The sequence below is a fragment of the Scedosporium apiospermum genome, assembly GCF_000732125.1.
Source record: "Scedosporium apiospermum strain IHEM 14462 chromosome Unknown SEQ_SAPIO_0110, whole genome shotgun sequence".
NCBI classification, from domain to species: Eukaryota; Fungi; Ascomycota; class Sordariomycetes; order Microascales; family Microascaceae; genus Scedosporium; species Scedosporium apiospermum.
Genome location: NW_015971811.1, coordinates 1,748,674 through 1,770,908, shown reverse-complemented (window position 1 = coordinate 1,770,908; position 22,235 = coordinate 1,748,674). Strand labels below are relative to the sequence as shown.

General features: G+C 51.1%; 4 protein-coding genes and 3 pseudogenes across 4 annotated transcripts; 3 read left to right on the top strand and 4 right to left on the bottom strand.

Annotated features, from left to right (window-relative positions):
• Positions 1-122: 122 nt before the first annotated feature.
• On the top strand, positions 123-371 carry SAPIO_CDS7425 (annotated as a pseudogene; the record flags this gene model as incomplete).
• A 1,340-nt stretch (positions 372-1,711) lies between these two features.
• SAPIO_CDS7424 (uncharacterized protein) lies at positions 1,712-3,185 on the top strand (the record flags this gene model as incomplete). The annotated part of the gene is made up of 4 exons (XM_016789292.1): positions 1,712-2,455; positions 2,513-2,538; positions 2,601-2,689; positions 2,761-3,185. The coding sequence occupies 4 exons, from the start codon at positions 1,712-1,714 to the stop codon at positions 3,183-3,185; spliced, it is 1,284 nt and encodes a 427-aa protein (XP_016641119.1).
• Positions 3,186-3,943: 758 nt separating this feature from the next.
• On the bottom strand, positions 3,944-4,839 carry SAPIO_CDS7423 (uncharacterized protein; the record flags this gene model as incomplete). Its single annotated transcript, XM_016789291.1, has 3 exons — positions 3,944-4,331; positions 4,406-4,676; positions 4,743-4,839. The coding sequence occupies 3 exons, from the start codon at positions 4,837-4,839 to the stop codon at positions 3,944-3,946; spliced, it is 756 nt and encodes a 251-aa protein (XP_016641118.1).
• An 8,154-nt stretch (positions 4,840-12,993) lies between these two features.
• On the bottom strand, positions 12,994-13,920 carry SAPIO_CDS7422 (annotated as a pseudogene; the record flags this gene model as incomplete).
• A 1,636-nt stretch (positions 13,921-15,556) lies between these two features.
• Positions 15,557-17,161, bottom strand: SAPIO_CDS7421 (annotated as a pseudogene; the record flags this gene model as incomplete).
• A 489-nt stretch (positions 17,162-17,650) lies between these two features.
• SAPIO_CDS7420 (uncharacterized protein) lies at positions 17,651-19,421 on the top strand (the record flags this gene model as incomplete). Its single annotated transcript, XM_016789290.1, has 2 exons — positions 17,651-18,448; positions 18,501-19,421. The coding sequence occupies 2 exons, from the start codon at positions 17,651-17,653 to the stop codon at positions 19,419-19,421; spliced, it is 1,719 nt and encodes a 572-aa protein (XP_016641117.1).
• A 1,015-nt stretch (positions 19,422-20,436) lies between these two features.
• On the bottom strand, positions 20,437-22,164 carry SAPIO_CDS7419 (uncharacterized protein; the record flags this gene model as incomplete). Its single annotated transcript, XM_016789289.1, has 3 exons — positions 20,437-21,391; positions 21,453-21,896; positions 21,956-22,164. The coding sequence occupies 3 exons, from the start codon at positions 22,162-22,164 to the stop codon at positions 20,437-20,439; spliced, it is 1,608 nt and encodes a 535-aa protein (XP_016641116.1).
• Positions 22,165-22,235: the final 71 nt, after the last annotated feature.

Sequence of the window (22,235 nt, the reverse complement as noted above, 5' to 3'; positions counted from 1 at the left end):
CCTGACATATTGTGCAACACTACCTTACATCTCTACTGTTCCCTTGAATGTTCTAACGATATGAAGCATCCAACGGCCTTGACTTGGACCTCTTCCATTAATCCACCCACTCAGTCTGGAAAATGAATGATCCGTGGGCCATCAACGGAGACTGGGATGACATCGATTTCGATGACCTGTCGCTGTTAGACCAGTACCTCCCACCAGAGCTGGAAGTTGATGTTTCAACACCGGCGAGTTACTTCGACATCCTGACTGTGCCTACCAGCCCGTCTGACTGCGCCGAGTCATACGAGGCCGCCGGAGCTAGCCCTAGTTCCAATATCAACATCTCCAACTCCCCTTCCGAGGTCGTTGCCGCCCATCATTAGGCGGGTGATAGCGAGGACTTGGAAGACAATGTTGGCGATCGGTATTGGGATGATGGCTCGACTCCGGACGGTGTGCTGGTGGTTCCACAGAGGGGAAAGCATAAATACGAGGAAGTTCCCATGCCTGGGCCGGCGGAATGGACCCATAAAGTTCATGAAAATGGGAAAGTGTTCTATAGCTGCAAGTTCGCAAGGGTCGAGGGCGGGCGATTCTCTTGTTCAAATACGAAAAAGTATAAGCAGCTGTGCAAACTTAGGTAAGTCTCTTCCTTCGTGCAATCTCATCTCACTTCTCTAAAACATGCTACTTCATCCACGAGATGCACAATCTCTACACATACTAAGAACTTCAGGTCTCATGTGCGAACACACTATAAACCGACGAAATGCCCCATGTGTCACTACCAAGCGGCAAATAACAGGGGTATTAAATATCATCTTAAAACGAACCACGGTCAGGATAAGGAGATATTTCCTTGCGAGCATTGTGGCGAGAAGATCAAAAACAAGCGGAGTAACTTCAATCGGCATCTTCAGACTTGTCGCAAGGCGCCTCGGCCTCATGCGATGCCAAACTATTCATGGAGTGAGTCTGCATAGGTTTGAAATCCTCTCCCGACCCCCCTTGTCTGCATCACATCGTTCGTTAGTGAGTTGATACTCCAAGAATCTTTCGCTCATGTCATTCATTTGAAGTACTCAGCAGCCGAAGTTTTTCTTATCCCGTCAATGGTCATGTTTATATTCTGCAGCTGCGCTGAAATTTCCTGTCTCCTATCGTCTAATAATGCAGATACCGGGTACCTGCTCTTTGTTCCGTCTGTTATCATTATTTTCTCTTTTTCATTTTTTCCTACCCTTTCTTCTTTCGTCTCTTCTTTTCTATATGATGTTCTATTTTACGATATTTTCCTCCTTGGACTGTATTGTTAGGGTTACGGTTTGCAATGTCGGTGTGTGTCAATTTGAAGATGGAATAGCAACCTCCCAGGCGCGTGCCTTTGTTCGGACGAGAAACGTGAAAGCCCATTCTAGTCGGGCCTTGGACTATGTCCTATTCCCGTGAAATGCCAAAGAGTGAACGAAAGGAGTAAAGACAGTCCACTGGATAAAATTGCTTTCTGGTCTGGAATAGCCCAATTACCCGACGTGTATTATTATTTGATCCGAGGCATATAGCCTCAAATATGTATGGATCAAACTCGATTCAACATTGTTTCAACTCTCCTCAGCTTTCTTACATAAGTAACACGGTACCTGAGATTTCTGGTCCTTCTGGCCACGTCGTTTCGCCTGGTTGGAACCACTTCTCTGGGTTTGGCGTCCACTTCGACTTCGCAATGGACCTTCACTCCACCTTATTAGGGTTAATCCTCCTCTCTGCACCTACACTAGCAGTGGCGCTAACTTCCTCCCGATGTCCGGCAGACCACGGCCAGGCGCTCAGCGGTACGGCTGTCCGCCGTAGCACCTGTCCTCTGCCAGTCGACGACTACACTGCGTCTCGCACCGGCGAATGGAGCCCATGGACAGAAGAACCGCAATGTGTCTATCCTGAAGTCGAGGACTGGGATGAAGACGTCAAATTCTGCGTCTACACTTTTGGGACGTACAATCTCGGTGATGGAATAAGCTTGCTCACGACCCCAGAGGCGGCGGCGAATATCGCCGGGGCTCTCTGGAACCCGGAGCCAGCTTGGAGAGCTCGAAAGCATCGCCGACGGAATACTAACTCTGAAGCTTCCGGGGAGATAAAGTACAGGTTGGAAGAGATTCCCGGGAAGGGTATTGGCGCCGTGGCCACTCAAAAAATCTTGCGTAAGGAAGTCTTTATAACCGATCTTCCTTCCCTTCTCATTGATGCCAGGCTGGAGACTCTCTCGGAGCGCCCCATAGAAGAGTTTGAGGAAGAAAGAAAGGAAATTTACGAGAAGGCCGTGGCGAATCTTCTGGGGAAAGATAGGGTGTTGCGGCTTGCGTCGAGCAGAGGCGATAGCACTGTCGATGACATTTTCAAGACCAACTCTTTTCTGGTGGCTATGGATGAAGGCGGCAACCACAACGGCCTCTTCCCCGAGATAGCGGTAGGTGGTTGTGGGTTTGGACAACATTAAGAAAGTGTGCTGACCATGATATTATAGCGAATCAATCACGATTGTGATCCTAAGTAAGATGATGGGGGCAACAGGTGCGAAGCATTTCTGAGGGAATACTGACATTCTTCTGTAGCGCCTCTGCTCGGTTTTCAAACGAAAAGTTTACGATGACAGCCATGGCTCTAAGAGATATTGAGCCAGGCGAGGAAATTTCTTTTAATTGTACGAGGATGAATTCAACGCAGTCTTCGCCAAGACGAGTTCCTTAGATACGCACGCTAACACGGGCCTAGATATTCCCTGGGGTCTCGCATCCGACCACCGGGATTATATGACCACCCACTTCTTCGGTTTCAAATGCCGATGCTCGTTATGTACGGCCCCACCCGAGGACATCAAACTATCGGACACCCGTCGGCGACGAATCCAGGAGCTGGAAGTCTCACTCCACAGCGGCAACGAACCCTACGAAAGTGCTGTCGACAAGACCCAAGAACTTCTCAATCTGGCCAACGAGGAGGGTCTCCATGGCAAGATGCAAGAGTTCTACCTCGATCTTATGGGGGTCTTTTACGACTACGGCGACTACCAAAATGCTCTCGTCTTCGCGGAGATGGCGTTGAACCTGGCAAAAGACTTCGAGGAACCCGGTGGAAGCGTCATATCTGGGATAAGGGCCAATATCGGGGTCCTGAGGGGTTTGGTCGAAACAAGCTAGTGGATTGTCGTCGAGGCCGAAGGGAGCGAAGATGGCGAAATCCCCGAATCTAAGCTTGCCAAGCTCGCCTAATCCCTTCATATGTCGTATTTAACCACTCTAACCTACATGAAAATGCAACTCTAAAAGAATTAAGTTATCTCACTATTAACGCCATGACCTACAAGTCAAGACTATCAACACCGCTAACCTAGAATTGGGAGGTGGGTGTGGGTCGTCGGTGTACCAACGACTCGGTTATGGTTGAGAATACGACGGGTCTCCCTCTTCTGGCTTCCGGCATCATCGGAATTTGATCTAGGGATCTATGTAAATGCTCTGGTGTGAGCAGGGTGATAGTCCCAATTTCAGTAGTGCGTCTTGAGCATTGACCTCAACCTGGCAGTTGATATCGGGTCCGTCGATCTCCCCCCGGATGTCTGCGCTAGACTGGGCAAGAGCACGTCCGTCTAGCAGGGCTCATGTTGATAAGAGAAAGGAGGCAGGGAGTGCACGAAGTAGGCCTTATCGGAAACATGTAGGCCAAGACCTATTGAGGTCACTTGCACATATGACATATCAAAGCTAGAGGTGGTACCGAAAAGTAGTTCATTTATTAACCAGTTTAACACTATGTCGCCTTGAGCACAGCCAATTTATAGCAACACGACGCCGAATGAAAACATAATCCGTAACAAATCCAAACTCCGCCGATCCCTGTTAGTAGTACTAGTGATAGTGGAGAGATTTCCCATGCGTTCACCCAAAATCAAAAATCATTAATGCGCCCCCTCACCAACCGAAAGTTCCTTCATAGCCTTTGCCATTCCGGTAAACGGGCAGGCCGGCGCCGCGGTGGAAGGCGCGTGCTGCTTCAAGTTGGGCTGGCTGCTGCTGTTGAGCTTCTCGACGGTGGTGGCAGCCGACTCGGCGGCCTCCTCGGAGAACTCCTCGCCGTCACGGACGTACCACTTGGCGAAGAGGTCGTTCTGGATCCAGATCACCTTGTTGATGGCCTTGACCATGGCTATCCTCTTGGACATGGGGAATCCATGGTGGGAGAGGATGCCCTCGACGAGGACGGACTGGATGAGGCAGAGCGTGGCGCTGATGTGGATGTATTCGACGTGAAGGGGGTTCTTCCTTCGTAGGCCGACGTGCATGGCGCTGTTGTCATTAAGTTAGATGTTAGTCCCTTGGGGAAACGGTAGAGATATCATGATGAAGGTCATTTTACTTACCCGACCTGATCAAGCCACTGCCAGAAAGCCAATTGGGACTGATCGGAGCAGATTTTGTGAAGGTAGGAGTTGAGGAAGGTCTTGCGTCGTTGAAGCTCGGGGCTTCCATCCTCTAATATCGTTTGAAGAGGCTCCTCGGATCGGGTGTCCCTGATTTCAAAGGCGCGGGCTGTGATATCGAACTGAAGGAGCTTCCTGTAGACGATATGTACGACAGCAGGTATAATGTCCTTGACGAACTTGGAGCCGAAGGCGAGAGCAGCAACATCAGCTGTGATGGGGGTGTTAGAGGACGTTACTCAATGAGAGGCTTGGGTGTTGAGTTGCTGGTACGCACAATCGTTAAAGTCTAAGAAGCGATGGAGGTAATCGATACGCGCCTCAAGGCTCGTGTAGAGGGACTTGCGATCGATATGTTCCGTCGTCGTCGTCATATTGTCTGAGCGTGTGTGTGGTGTGTGGTGAGGTATGTGTGTGTCTGTGTGGGTGCTGTCCGTAAGAGAGGAAAGTCGCAATCGATGAAGATGTACCAGGGGTGAGATTTAAAGTTTTTGCGAGGTGCAGCGTGGGATTATGTATGACGAAAGGGATGATCCGTCCAGAAGAAAGAAAAAAGCAAGGTGTACTTCGTAGATCGGAAGGAATGTTCGGTCTCAAGGGAGGGTCGGGGATGGCTCCTCTATGTATAGGCCGTCGACGGATGCAGAGCTTACTACTTGTAGGTGATGACAGACTCACTCCTCCTCCTTCACCTGCGGTGGAATTTGGGTAGTACTTTTATATTAACACCCCGGTCTCTTGGATTGCACTAGGACACACATCCATCCACGTAGGAAAGTGGACTGCGTACTCTCCCAGTCTCCATAGACTCGAGGAAGACCCTGCTCTCGGAATTCCGACCAGTTGACACAACTGTGCCGTCTACTGGCATGGAGGGACTTCCCCTCGTGGGCCAAGAACACATGCCTGCGACAGGGGGCTCAAGCTGTGCAGTAGTGTGTTGGTCCCAACGCCAATTGGTAATAATCTTCTCCTCTCTAAGCCGGAGCAGGAGCTGATTCGACGGGGGAGATGAAGGCGTCTCCCTAGATAGGGAGCGAGTGTCACCCCCCTCTTTGGGCGGCAGTGTTGCTTTGGGAGCCGTGCCTCTCGGTGTCTCGGTGTCAAAGCCGGAGAGGGGAAGGTGTCTGTCTACAAAGTAATAGTGCATCACCAGCCGAAGTGCCGTTTCAGTATCTCCTGTCTTGGCATCGGTAGTCTATTTGGTACAGGGAGAGGGCAATAACAAAGCATGGCTAATATCTGAATAAAGCATTGTGCAGTTGGTTTACGTGCCAGACCGGTCAAACTGCCTGGGCTCTCAGCTCGGTTGGGAGCTCCGACACAGGGAATCCCATGCTCCATCTTTCGCAGCCAACAGACCCGGAAAAAGGCATCCGTGCGCCGCCGTAATACAAATAGTGCATTTGATCTGCTTGCTGGAGGATCCGCTAGCAAGCAATCCTAATAAAGGGTCTTTCATGTACCGAGGTACTTGCATTGATATTGGCTCAAACCAAACTGTACTTGGTCCAAGCATTAGTTTCAGTGCACTGCGTTAGGTCTGGCCCCCTGAAAAAGGTCCGCTCTTCTTCGTGCTTGACGCCACTAACGCTGCTCGGGAAGGAGCAGTAGCCCAGCTCCGGCCCTGGCTCATGGAAATGCATCCTTCAGAGGCGATAGCGGATGCAGATGGCAGGAGCCAGGAGCCAGGAGCCAGGAAGTTGTGTTGTTGGGAGAGTCTGACCGGGTTGCATTTAAGCCGTGCTAGGCCCTGGGTACTATTGGCCGGCACAGACATACATGTAGAGGTTCCAGGGGATTGGTAGGCATACGAGTAGTCTTTCGAGTCCCCTACACACTTGTACGTGCTTCATGTAGGGTCGTGCTTGAGCATAATCCTTTCGTGCTTCGTAATACTACTGTAGAAGCCAGGCAGAAGGAGGGGTAGAACGGTGATCTCCCTCTAGCCCAAAAGGAGCCTTCTAAAGGCGAAAGGGCCAAAGAGCGCATAGAATGGAAGATGCAGTAGTGCGGGAGTCCGCCAAGGCCGTCTAACATTGCAAGCAGTGCAGCATACATGCGACATTTGAAAGGACAAATGGGGGGAAGATTGGCGTTTGCTGGAGCAAAGTTTCGCGGAACATCCTAACCCTCGCCACAACGGCTCCCCAATTCCCAGAATGGGGGTATTTAGCAAGTGCAGGAAGATGGACGATGTGAACCCAAGGATCTGGGTTTGGTTATCCTTTGGTACGGAACTAAAATTCCGCTCTGTGGGTCAGGTTAAGCTGATGTTCGCTAGCGAGACACTACTGAGGCTCAGGGCGTGGGCGGGTTGGGAAAGCAATCAATCCAATGGTGCCGACGATCCATTGATCGATACTAATGACAGCCCATAGCACAGCGCAACATCAGCAACATCAGGCTCTCGTGGACCCTGTGGATCTCCCGCCACCAATCTCCACCCTTGCGAATGTCCAGTGCTCTCTTGATAGCGTGAGAAGCTGGGGCCTAGGGCGGGCGCAGACCAGCGGAGACACCAACTGTCAAACTGCGTTCATCCTGTACTGGTAGGAGAAGCAACGAGCCCGCCCAGATTTCCGATTCGGCGATTGATTGCACTGATTGCTGGTTCCCCCGTCTCACGATATCCTAGGCCGGGCTAGACACAATCCATTCGTCCTCCTTGTGATGCTGCGGAGTCTATGAGGAGGAAGCAGATGAGGAGATTACTAGGACTGGGGGATACGAGATACGCAAAAGCAGCGCAGCACGGACATTGATTGTCAGCACAGCCCAGGGATGTGCCGAGTCGCCGGGCTTTTTGAAATTACACTACACATTGCCAGTGCGAAGTCTTATTGCCAGGACTTCCGCTCCGAAGGAACGAGCTATTTTTATTTTCATTGTTATTACTTGGACTTCGTATGTGTACATACTTCGCAGTAGGAGGCACGAGGGATCAAATGCGAGGACAAAGTGTTATTGATGCGACGAAGTACTTCATACATCAATCGCTCGTGTTCTCAATATTATTGGGGCATCTAGACCAATAAACGGCGTTCTATTCGCATCCATTACCCCAGAGAAGCACTGGACACAACGCAGTAGCTATCACGGAGTGGGTCGTGGCTGCTCACATTGCAAGTGGATTGCCCCCCTCCCCTGCCCATGTGTCGCTCACCTACATGCATGGAGCATTGGAGATATATTATCATATTACTTCAATGCAGCTAGTAGGAGTGATGGCAGGGAATACTGCAGCAGACTGGGTAGTAGGTGGGTGGTAAGATGGCGAGGAAAAAAATCCTCCCAGCTCCGAGCAGACGATCTCCTCCCCAATGAGAATGTTGCAGGCATAAAGTGCAACTTGGCAAGTTCACGGTGGGCTTGGCTGATTGAGGGATCAATTTGAGGGGTTTGGCTAAGGGGCTTTCTGTGTCTAGTCCACCCAGTCCATCTCGTCCATCCAGTCCCATCCTCACCTCCGGAGTACACGTGTGCGTTCTCGTTGACGGATTTACTCACACACTACGACTCCTGTGGATCAAGTCGGCTCGATCAGGCGTCATAGCTGTAACGGACTATTGACATTTGACATTGACATTGATCGATTTGATGTCCACATCGCAGACTAGTGTACTTTAGTTACGAATGCGCCCTTCATCTAGTGCAGTGGAACCAGCCGCAGTCCCGCCAAGGACTTTGAAGCGACCAGGACCAGGAGTCCAGGACTGATCATGACGACGTATTCGCAAGGACCCCTACAATTTTACTAACAAAATCGCAGAGTATCATACATCAATGGACGCCTGAAGCTCAAGGGTTATCCACGGTTCTGGACAGTTGAGGCACGTTCCAACCCCGCAAATCTGGCTGGCTGGCTGGCCTGGGGGCCTGGTCCTGGCTCGCCAGGCGCCTGTACCTTCGTAGTGGTACACTAACTGGGCGATCTTCCCTCCCAAATCATCAGTGAATTTGTAGCATCTCCAATTGGGCAATCGGCAAGAAGCCCTGCGCTCCCTCCGATCGAAACCCCTAAAAACGACACATCACTTCGCAAAAATAATCCCGTTCCCGTCCTCCGTCGCTCCCGCACTACCGAGGTAGTGGGTGGGTGGTCTGACCCTCGAATATCAAACGACAAAGATAGTCTCGAGCCCATCTCCAAGCCTTACAGCTCAAGCACGCCGATACCGTCTTTTTTTTTTTGTCCCCTAACAGAGTTCAGGAGGCACTCAGCGGCATCAATTTCGCAGCACCCGCATCAGATCCACTCAACAAATCCGGGATGCCATGCTCCCTGGTCATCCTAGTACTACAAAGTAGCATCCCTTGAAGTAGTAGTAGCAGCACGTGGGGGCTGGCTGGCACCAATCCAGCTAGCAGGCTGACGCAATCTCACTAAAGGCCGTCGCTCTGCTGTGTAATAAGTATCGATCATTGATCAATTCAATCAATGTCGTACTCGACGGTTGCAACCTTGCCTAGTGGGTAATTACTAGTAGTGTAGTGTACATAACTTTGGGGTGGTGTTTTTGGCGATTTGGGGTTTTAGTCTTGCAAATAATCCGAAGTGGATGGTTGACGGATCGAGAATGACGGGCCAATCGCTCCATCTCATGGGCCCCCTTTCCTTGCCCGCCACCCCCCAACAAAGGTGGGTTTGGTTTATCGGTTCGTGTGTCCAGAACTTCCAGCAAACGAGATCCGGAGCGTGCCAGCGGGAGTCACTAGTGGGATACCCTTTCAACTGCTCCATTGCTGAAGGGGGCTTGTGTATGTGTATTGTGTATTAGTGTGCTAAGAAGTACGATTAGATTACGCTACGTAGCAGTCGAGTCGACTGAAGTCCTGTCACATGGCTGGAGTGGAGCAGGCTGAGGTCGATATGGAGATTCAGCTGGTCCCGGTTGCCACGCTTTTAGGCCTAGACTTGTCCTAGTTTACTTCGCACTGGCGTTCTCATTGTCTTCATTCCCTACTTCAGACACATCGATCGAGACATGACCAAGAACTAGCGTGCGCCCGGTCCTTCTCTCATGGATTTACTTGACCCACCTCCTCCCCTTACCTCCGAAGTGCTACTGAGAAGTACATATATACACTACTTCGCATGATAAGTACTTCGTACACTGCACAAGTCCATCCACATGCGCCCTCCTCGTCTGAGTCGAACGCCACTATTCGTCCCTTGCAGAGGCATGGGCATGGGTACCCCTATCATTCTTGCCATGAGTGGGGGAGCCACGAGCCTGTTCAAAAAGCAAGTTGCTGCGGTTGCCGGGGATTATTACACAGTATGAAGCACGAGTTAGAAGCCACCAGAAGAGATTCTAGCTCGAAGATCGAGATCCTTCGACTTCACTCCAAGAGTGAGTGCTTGCAGCCAGAATCTCTGTCACAGTTGAGACCGGTAAGTGAAGGATGGGCTGGCCATTCTTCTACGGAGCACGAGGTAAATAGCGGATGGCCAAATTCAGTACAAAGCACGAAGGAGTGTGATGCATGTCGGATATATAAAAAGAACTGGTCTCCTGATATGAAAAATCCAGTCCCCTGCAGACTTCATCAGTTTTTTTGCAGGCCATTTTCAGCCCCATCCTAAGATTGCTTGTCTCAACGCCTGTTAATAAGCTAATTAATCAAATCATCACGCCAAGTACCGGCTCGTTATCGCCCTTTTCTGCATTTCGTAGAAATACAGATCTCTCTTGCAAAAATTTGCCATGGTGGAATTAACGACGTGTCCTGCTCTCTCAGGATTATATCGAAGCCATTGGGTGCGACTTCGTCATCACCTTTAGCCGGGGAACGTTGTGACTTGTCATACCCTAAGGTATGGAAAATGCTTAAATTTGACCCATACTAGGCTCCTAGCTCATAGATCCTTGCTTCGGCATGTTGGGGGGGGGGGGGAATTTCTCCCCAAGCTTTCGAACACTGCTGTAATCTACTGCCCCCTGCTCGAGCTGAACCTCTCGATGTCCTGTTTATCTCGTCCCTGAGATCCCAGGGCACACCAGAAGAGCAGTCCCATTTTCCCTATAGCCCTGGCATATCTATGCGGGCATCCTTAACGCCTCCTCTCTTTGCGAGAACTATCTCAAACGTGGCTCGCCCTGTGTTTGAGGTCGATAGCAGGCCTCTCTTCGGTCAATTTGCGAAGGTTGTACCATCTAGCAGTGACATGGTGGCTCTCATAAGTTCCAGAACTCTTGGAAGACGGTCTGATTGTTGTTGCTAGGTGCACATCACGACATTTACCCACCAGCGGACCCCTCCGGCGCAGCTTACCCGTTCTTGAACAGGAGCCTGGACTCAACAGATATCACCCTCCTTGATGGGGATGACGACGGTGCAACGCCGCCTCAGAGGCACCGGACCCTGAGCAACCTACTAGACGTGATACAGCAACTTGTCTCGTCCCAAGTAAAGATTACCTTTCGTAGCAAGATGTCCTGTATCACACCCGGCTAATTAAGAATTGGCAGCCTTCTTAGCAAGGCGGTCCTCAGGTTGATGTCAAGCACGGCCTCCTAGAGATCGAATACTTGCACAGTTGGCAATTCGAAATTACGGAGAGCATTGTCGCCATCGATATGTAGCCTCAGCAGCCGTTTCTCTGGCGGTTCTCAAGGGAATAGACACCTCGCTAACCCTAGGCTGGCAGACTCGTTCACACATAGACAAAAATTTCCTACTGTCTCCATCCTCGCCCTCCAATCTATGTAGACGGCATCCGGACCGTCTGAGGGCTGTCGAGGAAACAGGTGAATATGGACATGGGGGACGCTCTGACTATTAGCATCAAAGACGTCCTGAAGGGGAATAACCAGGGCAGATGCCTTGTAGACTCTCTCTAACATGCGTACTCCGCGCTTGACGATCAGGAAAAGGTCGGCAGCTTCGGCATCTACTAGCTCTGAGAGACGCGCGACAGGACGTATCGGCGAAACGAGGACGCGGCCAGGGAGGAGAGGCCGAATGTTGACGAAGGTGAAAGACAAGGCCGTGTAGTGGACCACAAACCTACTGCTGACGACGAAAGTGTAGAAACGGAATACTGCAGAGGAAGTATCAGATGCCATCTTTTGACACGAGTCTGTGATATCGCAAAAGCCAGCTTGGCTGTTGGTTGCTGCTTGTCAGTGAGGCCAAGAATTAGACGTGCGAGTCTGATCAGCGAAACCTATTAACTGCCTAATCATAGAGGCCAACTTGAGTCAATATGAATTGGAGACATCTAATCCGGCGGCGGATCTCCACACGGGCCTTTAAACCCCCACGTGGGCTGCCGCCTGCAGAGTCGTGGAGTCATTTTCTTCACTATCGAACAGATGAGCCCAACGGCATCACAGCACCTGGTCGAACTACTACGTCCCAATTCGACGACGGAAGAGTGTCAAGTGGGATAAGAAACGGATCATGGATTAGCCCGAATTCCGATATTAGGTCCCTATCAAAGGCCAGACTTGGTCGAAACAATTGTATTTGGAGCGAGGCGATGTTACTGCCCTCTCTTTGATCTGGGCCGGATGACTAGTGATGGAATAACCCTAGGCTTGACCTGGAAGAAGACTGAACTTGGGCATCTTTAGCTGCCGCCTTCATGGCCCTTGGCATCTGATATCGGCCTATTACTCTTGCGTTCGTTTAGACGCTCTTTCAAAGCGATGTCCGTGCGGGGTGGCTAGTAAGGAAGAATCCCGGCTTGGCTACCTACTGCGTGTGTTCACATCGTAGATGGTGACGAGAGAGTGACGAGAGACATGTTGAAGACGCCCCCATAACTGGTCTTGGAACTCCAAGATCTCTGTAGGGTGATGCACTCAAGGGCGTGTATCATATAGAAGGATATACTGACAGGGTAACCAAGCTGCCCGGCCATCATCCGATTTTAAATGATTGCCCCATTCTCCATTCCCTAGCTAGGTCCTCATCACCCGAATCTATGACCTACCCAGCGGATCTTTTCCATCCGTAAAGGGTTGATATCAAGATGGGATGGGTCCTACATCCGATACCCTTTCCAGCACTGGAAGTCGTAGACTCGTAGTTCTGCACATGCCGTCGTAAGATAACTACATATCGAATGCGGCGTTAGACTCCCCCAGGATACGTCTGACCCTAGAATTGTCGGTCTGGATAGGAGTTGTGTGTATGGAGGTTGAACTATGCCCAGAGCATGACTTTATTTTCAAGGTCCGACCGGTGCGTTATTAGGGCCATCAAGGCCGACAAGTAATCCTCAAACGGCTTCCCACGAAGAATTAAGGCCCATGCGTTTCACATTGCTGATGGCAATTGGACGAGGTTCAGTTAAAGTGCTGACATTGCCGCTTCTTACAATGCTATTGATGCATCAATTCAATACTACACTGACGTACATACATTTGTTGGAACAATGTCGATCATCCGCAACTGCACTGCCTCTTTGGACCACGACCATACCTTGCGAAAATAATGCTCCTTTGGCAACGTAATACTTCGATAGACTCGTTTTCGACATTTTTCAAGCCTACCCAAGTCGTTAGGTGGACCAATTAGATAGTGTAGCTTTCCAACTCCTTCTCCGTCCAGTCCCAAAGTTTCTTCGCCAGCTCATCGTTCTTGCCATACGAACTAGCCCGGCCGGGAATGCCAATTGGTTCGTAATACTCTCCATTCTTGACATCCTTGGCTACAGAGGCCCAAAGCTGATTCTTGGCGCCGTCCTCAGGAGTCACCAAGAAGTAATCCCAGAGAGGCATAGTAAGCCTGAGGATGGCTGGCGAGTCTGTGGCAGCATGGAACAAATTCGTCCTCACAAGGCCGGGGTGGAGAGAAACCGAGGTGAACTGAGGGTACTCCTTGGCGAGTTGGCGGGCGAAGAGGATACAGGCCAGTTTGCTTTGGCCATACCTTGCAGAGGAGGACATATTCTCGGATTTCGACTTGAGTGACTTAAAATCAATTCCTCCCGTCGCCGTGTAGTTGTGAGCGTATGAGCCGAGAGAAACGATTCGAACCCCGGCATCGGAGCTCTTGGCAGTCTTGTCAAGGACAGGAACCAGGAGCTTTGTGAGGAGGGCGTGGCCGACGTGATTGGTTCCGAATTGGATTTCGTAGCCCTCCTCTGTGACGGCGGGCGGGATGGCCATAACTCCCGCATTCAGGAGAAGAATATCCAGGCGGTCGGATTCTGCCGAAAACTTCGCCGCCGCGTCCTTGACGGATTGGAGAGAGGCGAGGTCCAATTTCAGAACAGTAATTGGCGCATCTGGGACCTCCTTCTTGATGTCTTCTACCGCCGCCTGGGCCTTTTCGAGATTCCGTGCCGCGAGCCAGATCTGGGCGGGATTGTGTCGGGCATATTCTAGCACCGATTGCTTTCCGAGACCATTTGAGCCCCCTGTCACAAGGATTACCTTACCCTCAAGAGAGGGAATGTCTTTCGCTGCCTTGAACGGGACGGATTTGCTCCAAAACATGTTGATCAAATGGATTTTGGGCTCGTATTGAGAGGCGAAATAAAATGAAGAGCCAGATATTTAGACGTCAAAACAGGTCCTGGATCGAGATAACGGGGTGGCACCATCGACGACGCAAGAGTGGTCCAGCATGGTTCCATATATATTGACTTCCTAAGACCAGGAACATGCGTCCAGCCACAGACCCATCAGGAGATTTAGGCCAATCATTACGCTGCGACGAGGAAGGTAAATTGGTTGACCCGGTAAGAGTCTTGGTCCGTGCCAGCGGAGTCGGAAAATCGGTCGTTGCCGGCTTCGGACCATCTGGAGAATCCCAACCACTTGAACCTCAAGTCGGGCGATAGGAGTGAGGTAGCACATGAAATAACTATAATTACGAGAGATCTTCTGGTTTAGCTTCAACATCAACCCGGTATTCTAAACTGTCACTGTGATATATGGGTCTGGCATTGCACCACTATGCTATCTAAAAGTACAAAGGAAAATAACTAATGAAATGATTATAGTCTTCAGTCTATTCGCCCCCGCAGGCTTCTAGAACCCCCTTCTCCCTCTTCCCCTCTAGCCTGGCTGCTGTTCAGGGTCTCTGGGCATAAAAGAAACCCGTTGCTCTCTCCAGGGCCCAGAAGGCCTTCCCACTTTCTAGTGCTGTCAAGAATGTTAACCCTGGTCCCATTCTATCCATCTGGTTCCTATCCCTATCGTGGTTCCAGAATTCCTCTAGCTATACAAAGCGTTCCCTGGTCTTCTCATGCCTGCAGCTGCAGTATGGGTCATAGTTCTCATGCTGGCAAGCCTTGTGGTAGTCCACGAAGTCCCCAAGCCCTGTCCTTACTTGTATAAGCCTAGACAGTATCTGTCTAAGGAGCTTTAGGTCCTCATATATTCCCACATTGTAGCCTAGGCTTCTCCAGATGTTTTCTAGGTACCGCCCAGGCCTTGCCTTGCTATGCCATACTAGTTGCTACCTGCATCTGATTTCCCGGGCTCTAGCCTTCACCCCTGCTAGTGTCGGTCTGTCCTCCTTGTTGTCTGTTGGGAGTTTGTAGGTCTCCCCGTCTGAGTATAGCTTATCTGCCCTCTCATTCTCTTTGATTTATGTGTCCTGGTGACCACCTGATCTGTACCCGGCCCTTGCTCTGCTCCGCCAGTTCCTGGTAGCGTAGGAAATCCCTTTGGGATGACTTTGGGGCTATGTTTGCAAGCCCTTGGATGACCGCCTGGTTGTCTATATAGCAGGTGATGTGGGTAGTGCCCGCCATTCTCATTGCCACCTCTAGGCCTTGCCTCGCTCCCTTGGCCTCCCCATCAAAGGCCACTGCTGTGTGTAGATGTCCCTTTCCCCATGTCGTTCCTTTCCCCCTCTCCATATTGAGTACGCCCATGTTGCTCTGTCCTCCCTCTGTGACCCGTCTGAGAAAACCAGAGTATGTCTATCTGGCAGCTGTGCCACCCATTCCTTGAAGGCTTTAGCAGCCTTACCTTTCCCCTCGTCTATGTGCGTCCTGGTTCTTCCGAACCTCCTGGCCTGGTGTCAATACTATGGTAGGCAAGGTAGCCTATGTAAAATCCCGCTTAGATCCCAACCTGCCAATCCGTCACCGTTAATCTTCTCCATGAGACCCTGGCCCTCCTACCCCCGACTACGTCGCGTCCTTCGCTTTTTGGTCACTCCCTGGGGTTTTGCTGATGGCGATTCCAGGCTACCGGCACTGGCGTTCGCCGGTTTCGATTTGGGGCGGCCGCGCCGCGCCGGAGCAGCAATATCTTCAATATCCGCAGTTGTCTTGTCCTCAGCGGCTTCTTGCAAGCGCCTACTCCTTCGGGGCTGTGCAGGGGCAGTCTTAGCAGGGGCCCTTGGAACATCTCGTCCGGCCGAGGATTCTTGGGCTTCCGAGGGCCGTTTGGGGGCCTTCGGTCGTCCCCGAGTGCCTTTTGGCCCACTCCTTCTGATAACCTTGGCCACTTTCGATGGATGAACTGGACCGAGAGCATTGTGCGCAGCATGTTGGGAATTTCCACCTTCAACGGATGGCTCTCTTCGAGAAATCGACGCGGCGGGAGATTGATTGGCCTGATCATTTCGCGGGGGACATGTATTCCCCGAACCAGACAACGAGTTTTGATTCGATGCCCCTGGCGAGCAGGACCTGGATGGACGTTGACTGGACGATACTCCTTCCATTGCGTTTCCGCCCTCTTCGAGCGATGCCGGAATAATGTCCGCCGGCGGGTCTTGCGGGGATTGGATCAAGTTGCCGGACGGTTGGTTTGATTCGTGGGGGGCGGGGGCGAATATATTCCAGGTCCTAGGTGCTTCTCCTGTTCCACAGCCGTTGCCCCTGGGCGCATCCGCTTGGATTGGGGGAGGATCATCGCCCATCTCTTCGCGAAGCATCTCCTCAAGAGGTTGCTCATGCTTCCACGACATCCCGGGCAGTACGCCCCAATTTCTATTCCAAATCCCTCTCTTAACCCAGGCCGCTTTCACCCTTTCGTAGGCTCTTGAATTTATATCAGCAGATTCCGGGACAATGGCGTCGTTAGCCCGTAACTCGAGTTGGATCCGCTCTCGTTCTATTGACACCTGGTAAACGAACTGATGGAAGGGGCGAGATGCCTCGCGCTCTCGTTCTCGTGCAGCCAGTCGCTCTGCGACTGACCGCTCGCTGTTGACTTCGGGCTGTTTTGGTTTCACCCGTTCTTCCTTCTTGGGGTCGCGGAATAGAGATGGTCTTGAGTTCGCCTCCGAAGGCATTTCGGATTCAGACTCCAGCTCAAGCGGCTCTTCATGCCTCCAAGGGCCTTCAGGCCGACCGTTCCATGAGTGGGTCCACTTCTTCCTCCAGATACCCTGATCAATCCAGCGTTTCTTGACCTTCTCCTCCGCAAAGCTAAGGTAATTGGTGCCGCGAGGCACACTATATATCCCATCTTCCCTTGCCTTGATGATCCAATTACTCTCATCGATCCTCTGGGCTTCGAATTGTTCATAAGGAGTCGATGCGCGATGTTCACGCTTAAGCTGCCATTTTCGTTCTTCGCGGCGTTGCTGTTCATCGCTAGGCGGGTTAGGACTTTGGGACAGAGTTGAGTTGTGCGAAACGCAAGCCGAGTATGGTGGCGGAGACTCTTCGAACCGTCTTCGAGCATGGTCCAGTCGCTGAGGGTCTTGGGCGAGTGTCGCTAGGGCTCTATGAGCCACAAATAGCCCTTCCCCCCGGATTGAGTCCGCCATGGAGAAACTGTAAATTGGGGTGGTAGGCCGGGGGCCGTGGTGGGTAGTAAAGATGATGGAGAAGGAGAGATGAGAGATGAGATGAGGTGGAAAAGGCGAAAGCCGAAATTGGGCGTGCGACGTCACGGATGTTGCCGTGTCTAAATTTGGCGTGTCGAATCACTGCCCTTAGGCGCCAAGAAGTGGCATCATTTGCGGGAACACCACCATTCATTGGCTGCGCATCGCCCTGCACCAACAGATAACCGCCCGCTTCTCGAATCCGAAACCTCACTGCCTACCTCACAGCAAGAGAGACCACTCGAGATGCGAAAATGCAAAGACTGGCGTTAAAACGTCTTGGGGCCAAAGGCCTGGGCAATCATGCCCTCCCGCTACTTGCTCCGGTCTCTTTTTCTCTTAGATTCTCTCCTCATTTCCACTCGCCGTTCCTCGTCCTCGTTCACCCCCTTACTTCGACAGTTCATTACTAGTGTTTCCATTCAAACGATGCCTCGTCCTGAACCTCATCCACTAGCATTATTCTCCCTTAAACCCTGCAACCCGCGGGCGGAAGAAGTCCTCGCTCATCAATGCAATAAGCACCTCATTTCGTGGTTGAACGGAGAACTCGTTCTCGATATCGGCCACGTCCAGTCCAAGTCTGGCAATACTACTCTCGCAACGATAGGACGCGGTGGTGATGCTGATATCTTCGTGGAAGGCTCCAGTATTTCAAAGATCCAATGCTCGTTCGAGATCGAGTGGGTTACTGGTATTGTTATGTTCTACGACAGATCCCACAGTCAGACGAGCCAAGTTTTTGGCCAGATCGTTTTTCCGTTCGAGTATGGTCGTCCTCGAAAAGTCGTCGTGCATGATCGTGCCAATACTGCCATTGGATTTGGTGGCGTGAACCGGAACCTCGTCCAGTTTGAATTAAAATGGCACAATAGCTCGTCTAAAGTGACGGAGATGGTCAAGAATCGGAAGAGCATTGCTCTTAGTTATGAAGAGAACCCCCGCCTTGCTCAAACGATCGACGAAGCCGACACCGTCCTGCCCTCTCAACGAGAGACCAGAGTTCACACCGCGGGACGCCGACAGCCGCAGCTGAGATATGCGAAAATCGACGATCTTGGATCTGGGCAGTTTGGAGATGTATTCAAAGCAGTGGACGTAGACGCGGGCAAGCTTTTAGCTGTCAAAATATTGAAGCGGCCGACGGGAACAACAGAACAAGATTGGAAGGCATTACTACACGATTCGCTCAGACGTGAGGTAGAGATCCTTTCGAGGATCAGCCATGTGAGTTTTGCTACTTGAAAACCTAATGTACATGAACTAATATCAATACTAGCCGCATGTTGTAGACTATATCGGTTCGCGGGGCTGGGAGGCAGGCAATGTGGAGATATTCATGGGTTTAATGGAGGGGACCCTGCAATCATTAGTCGCAGGCGGGTGCTCTACCCATATTAATGACCTGGGCGGTACCGTCCTTCACCACATGCTTCAAGCAATCGATTGTCTTGCTGTGGAGGGCATCATTCACCGGGATGTGAAACCAGAAAACATCCTCTACATTTCACGGATGGGCGAATACCATTTCCAGCTGGGGGACTTCGGTCTCAGCAACCGCCAAGGCATTGCGTCAACTTTTGCTGGTAGCCCGTTGTTTATGGCTCCAGAGATGTTTCAAGGCGGGAAGCAGACCCACAAAGCTGATGTATGGTCACTCTATGTCACGATGTTGTGGACATTGGATGCGGAAGGGTTCCGTGAGGCCTCGAAGAGGTTTAAGACTCATGAGGAGGTTCGACAAGCAGTTCTATTACTAGCTTCCAAGGCCGACTCTGTCTCGGTCATCCGAGAGATGGCGAGGATTGACCCACAGGATCGCGCTTCAGCGGCACAGATGCTCGTCAAATGCTTCAGTGGAAAAGGACTCACCACTCCGCAAAACCAAGTTCCGCCCCTCACGAGTCCGAGAGTTCACGATAAAAGTCCTGCCCCGGCCCTGGCTAGCCCTGCACCAGCGAATACCGCGCAACCAAAGCCAAGACATGTCCGAAGGAGGCCCAATCCAGTCTTGGCCACGGGCCAATTCCGCGTCGACAAGGCTCGGCATCCCCAAGCACAGGTGAGACAACCGTTTGGGCCGACTAAAAGGGGCCTCGATCAAGCGCTCGATCGAGTGTACCGGCTTACTCCTGGCGGCTTTCTTGACGACAATGCCGACGCTTTCGGTGAGATTTACCGCCAGCTCAATCACCCTTGATTATCGCGGGGCATGTAGATATCGATGCGCTTAGGCAGCATATAGTGTATTATGTTAACTTTGTCTCTTGTTTGTACGGAACGCGAGCGAAGCATGCTCCTTAAGTGGGCATAATTAGTACACAAATCTTCTCCTCTCATCGCCGACAAGCCTTGGATATTATCTCGAGCCATCTTACATGTAATTAATGAGATGGATGAAGAGGCTTCTACTGTAATCCCGCATAAGCTCCTCGACTCTGCTTCTCCCTCAGCCTACTACAGTGACGCACCTGCGAAGTGGCCAAGCTCGTTGAGAGTCCTCCTTGAACAGCTTATGGATCTCCTACGAGTTCAATAGACTACCTTGAGTTTGGTAGGCACACACCTAGACCCGGACTTAGTTGTTACTGAGGATCTCCACGCCCTCACTTCGTGTTGCCCTATCCAAGTTGACCGCTAATTTTCTAGCGGATAGGCATTACTATATTCAGGACTATGTAAAATGAATTCATTTTGACTAGGGAATACAATGGTACGCTTTATGATATTGTTTCAGATAAGAAGCTTTTGAAACTATTTCAAACGATTTTTCTCCCGCTCTTTTGTTCTCTAAGTTGGGCCAAGATGTTTGCTCGTTTAGCACCAAAAACTTTGGACTAACGTAGATATGCCATTTCCACTAGAGAGCCTCTGTACATTCGTAACTCTTCTAACTAAACTAACTATACAACTGCTCTTGCTGTAAGCACTTAACTGCTAACGTACGGCCCTGACCGTGCTGGAAGTCAGCATATTGTTGAACGAGAATCTGAAATGGAGGAGGGTAAATGGACAGAACATCATACGGTTCTGCTACTATTTCGGCCGCGAAGATATTCATCAACTACCTTGATTGGGGGGCACGCCTGACGACCATTTGAGCATGCACCCGATGCGCTAAGTGCTGCTATCCTGGAGGGCCCTATACACTGATCAAACATGCGTTCTATGTAACATATTACCCAAATAGCAGGTGCGTGAGCTAGTTGGTATAGTTACACGTCAGGAACCGCGGCGCTCCACACGACATTCTCCCACCCCGGTCTTCTACTAATCCTTGCTCTCAAGTCTGCCGTCTTGTCTGGTCTCATGGTGCCCGTGGTCAGCCTCGGCTTGGCTACCTTTGGCAAGGGAAATGTGCTACCATCAGGAGCTAGAATGTCAAATCCGCTGAGCAGCACCACCATGATGCCCATGACCTCAGCTATCGCAAAATTCCGTCCGGGACACAGGTCTTTCCCTCCACCGAAGGGGAAGTAAGCTCTCTTTCGGAGGTTAGAAACAGGATCAATGCTAGTTTGTGAAAGAAAGCGCTCAGGATCGAACTCCTCCGCTGCTTCACCGCCCCATGCCTCGGGACTTCGGAGAGAAACTGTGGTCGGAATCATGCAGGTGACTCCTTTCTTCAGGAGATAAGTGCGGCCATTGACGTCGCCTCCATCTGAGAGATATGTGTCCTCGACGACACGGCGATGTAATGTTGCTGTCGTCGCTAGACGATGGGCCTCTCGGAAGGCTGACACTAGTCTCGGGCAGAGACTATCTAGTCGGCTGACTTCGACAATAACCTTGAGGATCCCGGTGTTGCTGTCCACGTTCTCCTCCTTAATGGCGCCGATGACCTCTTCTCGTAAACTGGCGAGCAGATCTGGCCTGCTGAAAATCTGGACCAGGGCCCAGAAAGTAGTCGGGACCACATTCATTACGGATGCGTGGATGACTTGGGTGTACGCAGCTGCCATATCGCTCGCACTGAAGTCGTACTGCTTCTGCATTGCAGCCGTTTCTTGTGTCATTCGCGAAATCTTATGCATGCCGCTCCTCGAGAAATCTTCTTGAGCAAAATAAGCAGTCAAAGCCTTTTCGATGGCGACACGACCCTGATGAGACGTGCGGTCCTTGATGGCTGCCAATGGGGTTCGGCGAGAGATATCTCCGGCCTCCCAGTCCCTGAATATTATGGATTCAGTCTATCGCGAGTGCCACAAAGGATAGCGGGGGGAGAACAGACCAGTAAGATTGAATCAGAGACGGGTCCTTCTTCCACGGATTACATCCTGGACCGAGAAGAGTTGAGGTTGTTACTGTTGTCATTATGTTCCGCATCCAAACCCAGAGGCTGTCGACTTCAATCAACGTTTTACCCTGCGGTTGCGTAGGCTGCCGAAAGATTGAGCTTATTTCTTCCATGGCAATAGTGTTCATCTGCTTCAGTGGTGTGCCTGCCATCTGCTGCTGAAAGAGCAGCATCATGCGCTCGTGCATGCCCTCTTTGGCGTAGATGTGCCGGGCCCTCAGAGACAGCTCATCCATCCGGCCCACATACTCGGCCACCAGCGGCGCGAAACTGAGGTTTTTGCTTTTGAAAGCTGCCTGGACAAGGTATGGCGAGTTGAGCACATAGACTTTGCCGTTGAACATGCGAAGGGTGCTAACGGGATGGTGTGTCTTTTTACTAGACGATTCAGTTAGCAACGTAACACTATCTTACTTCACAAGACACAGATAGCGTACTGGAGTTCAAAGAGGTATCGATGTGGTTGTTGCATCAATCCAATAAGATGACCAATGTAGGGAATTTTAGACCGAACTAGGGGTGGCTCTTGAGGGTCGAGCTGGAATCTTGATGAGAGACGCCATAGCTTCCCAACCACAAGGGCAATGACAATGAAGGATACGGGAACGAGATAATTGTGAAGAAGAGTGAGGAGATCCTCGACCATCTTGGTGATGCTTCACTGGATAAACTTAAAGCTCATTAGGGGGTTGGTAGATGCTGCTTGTAGCTACGACT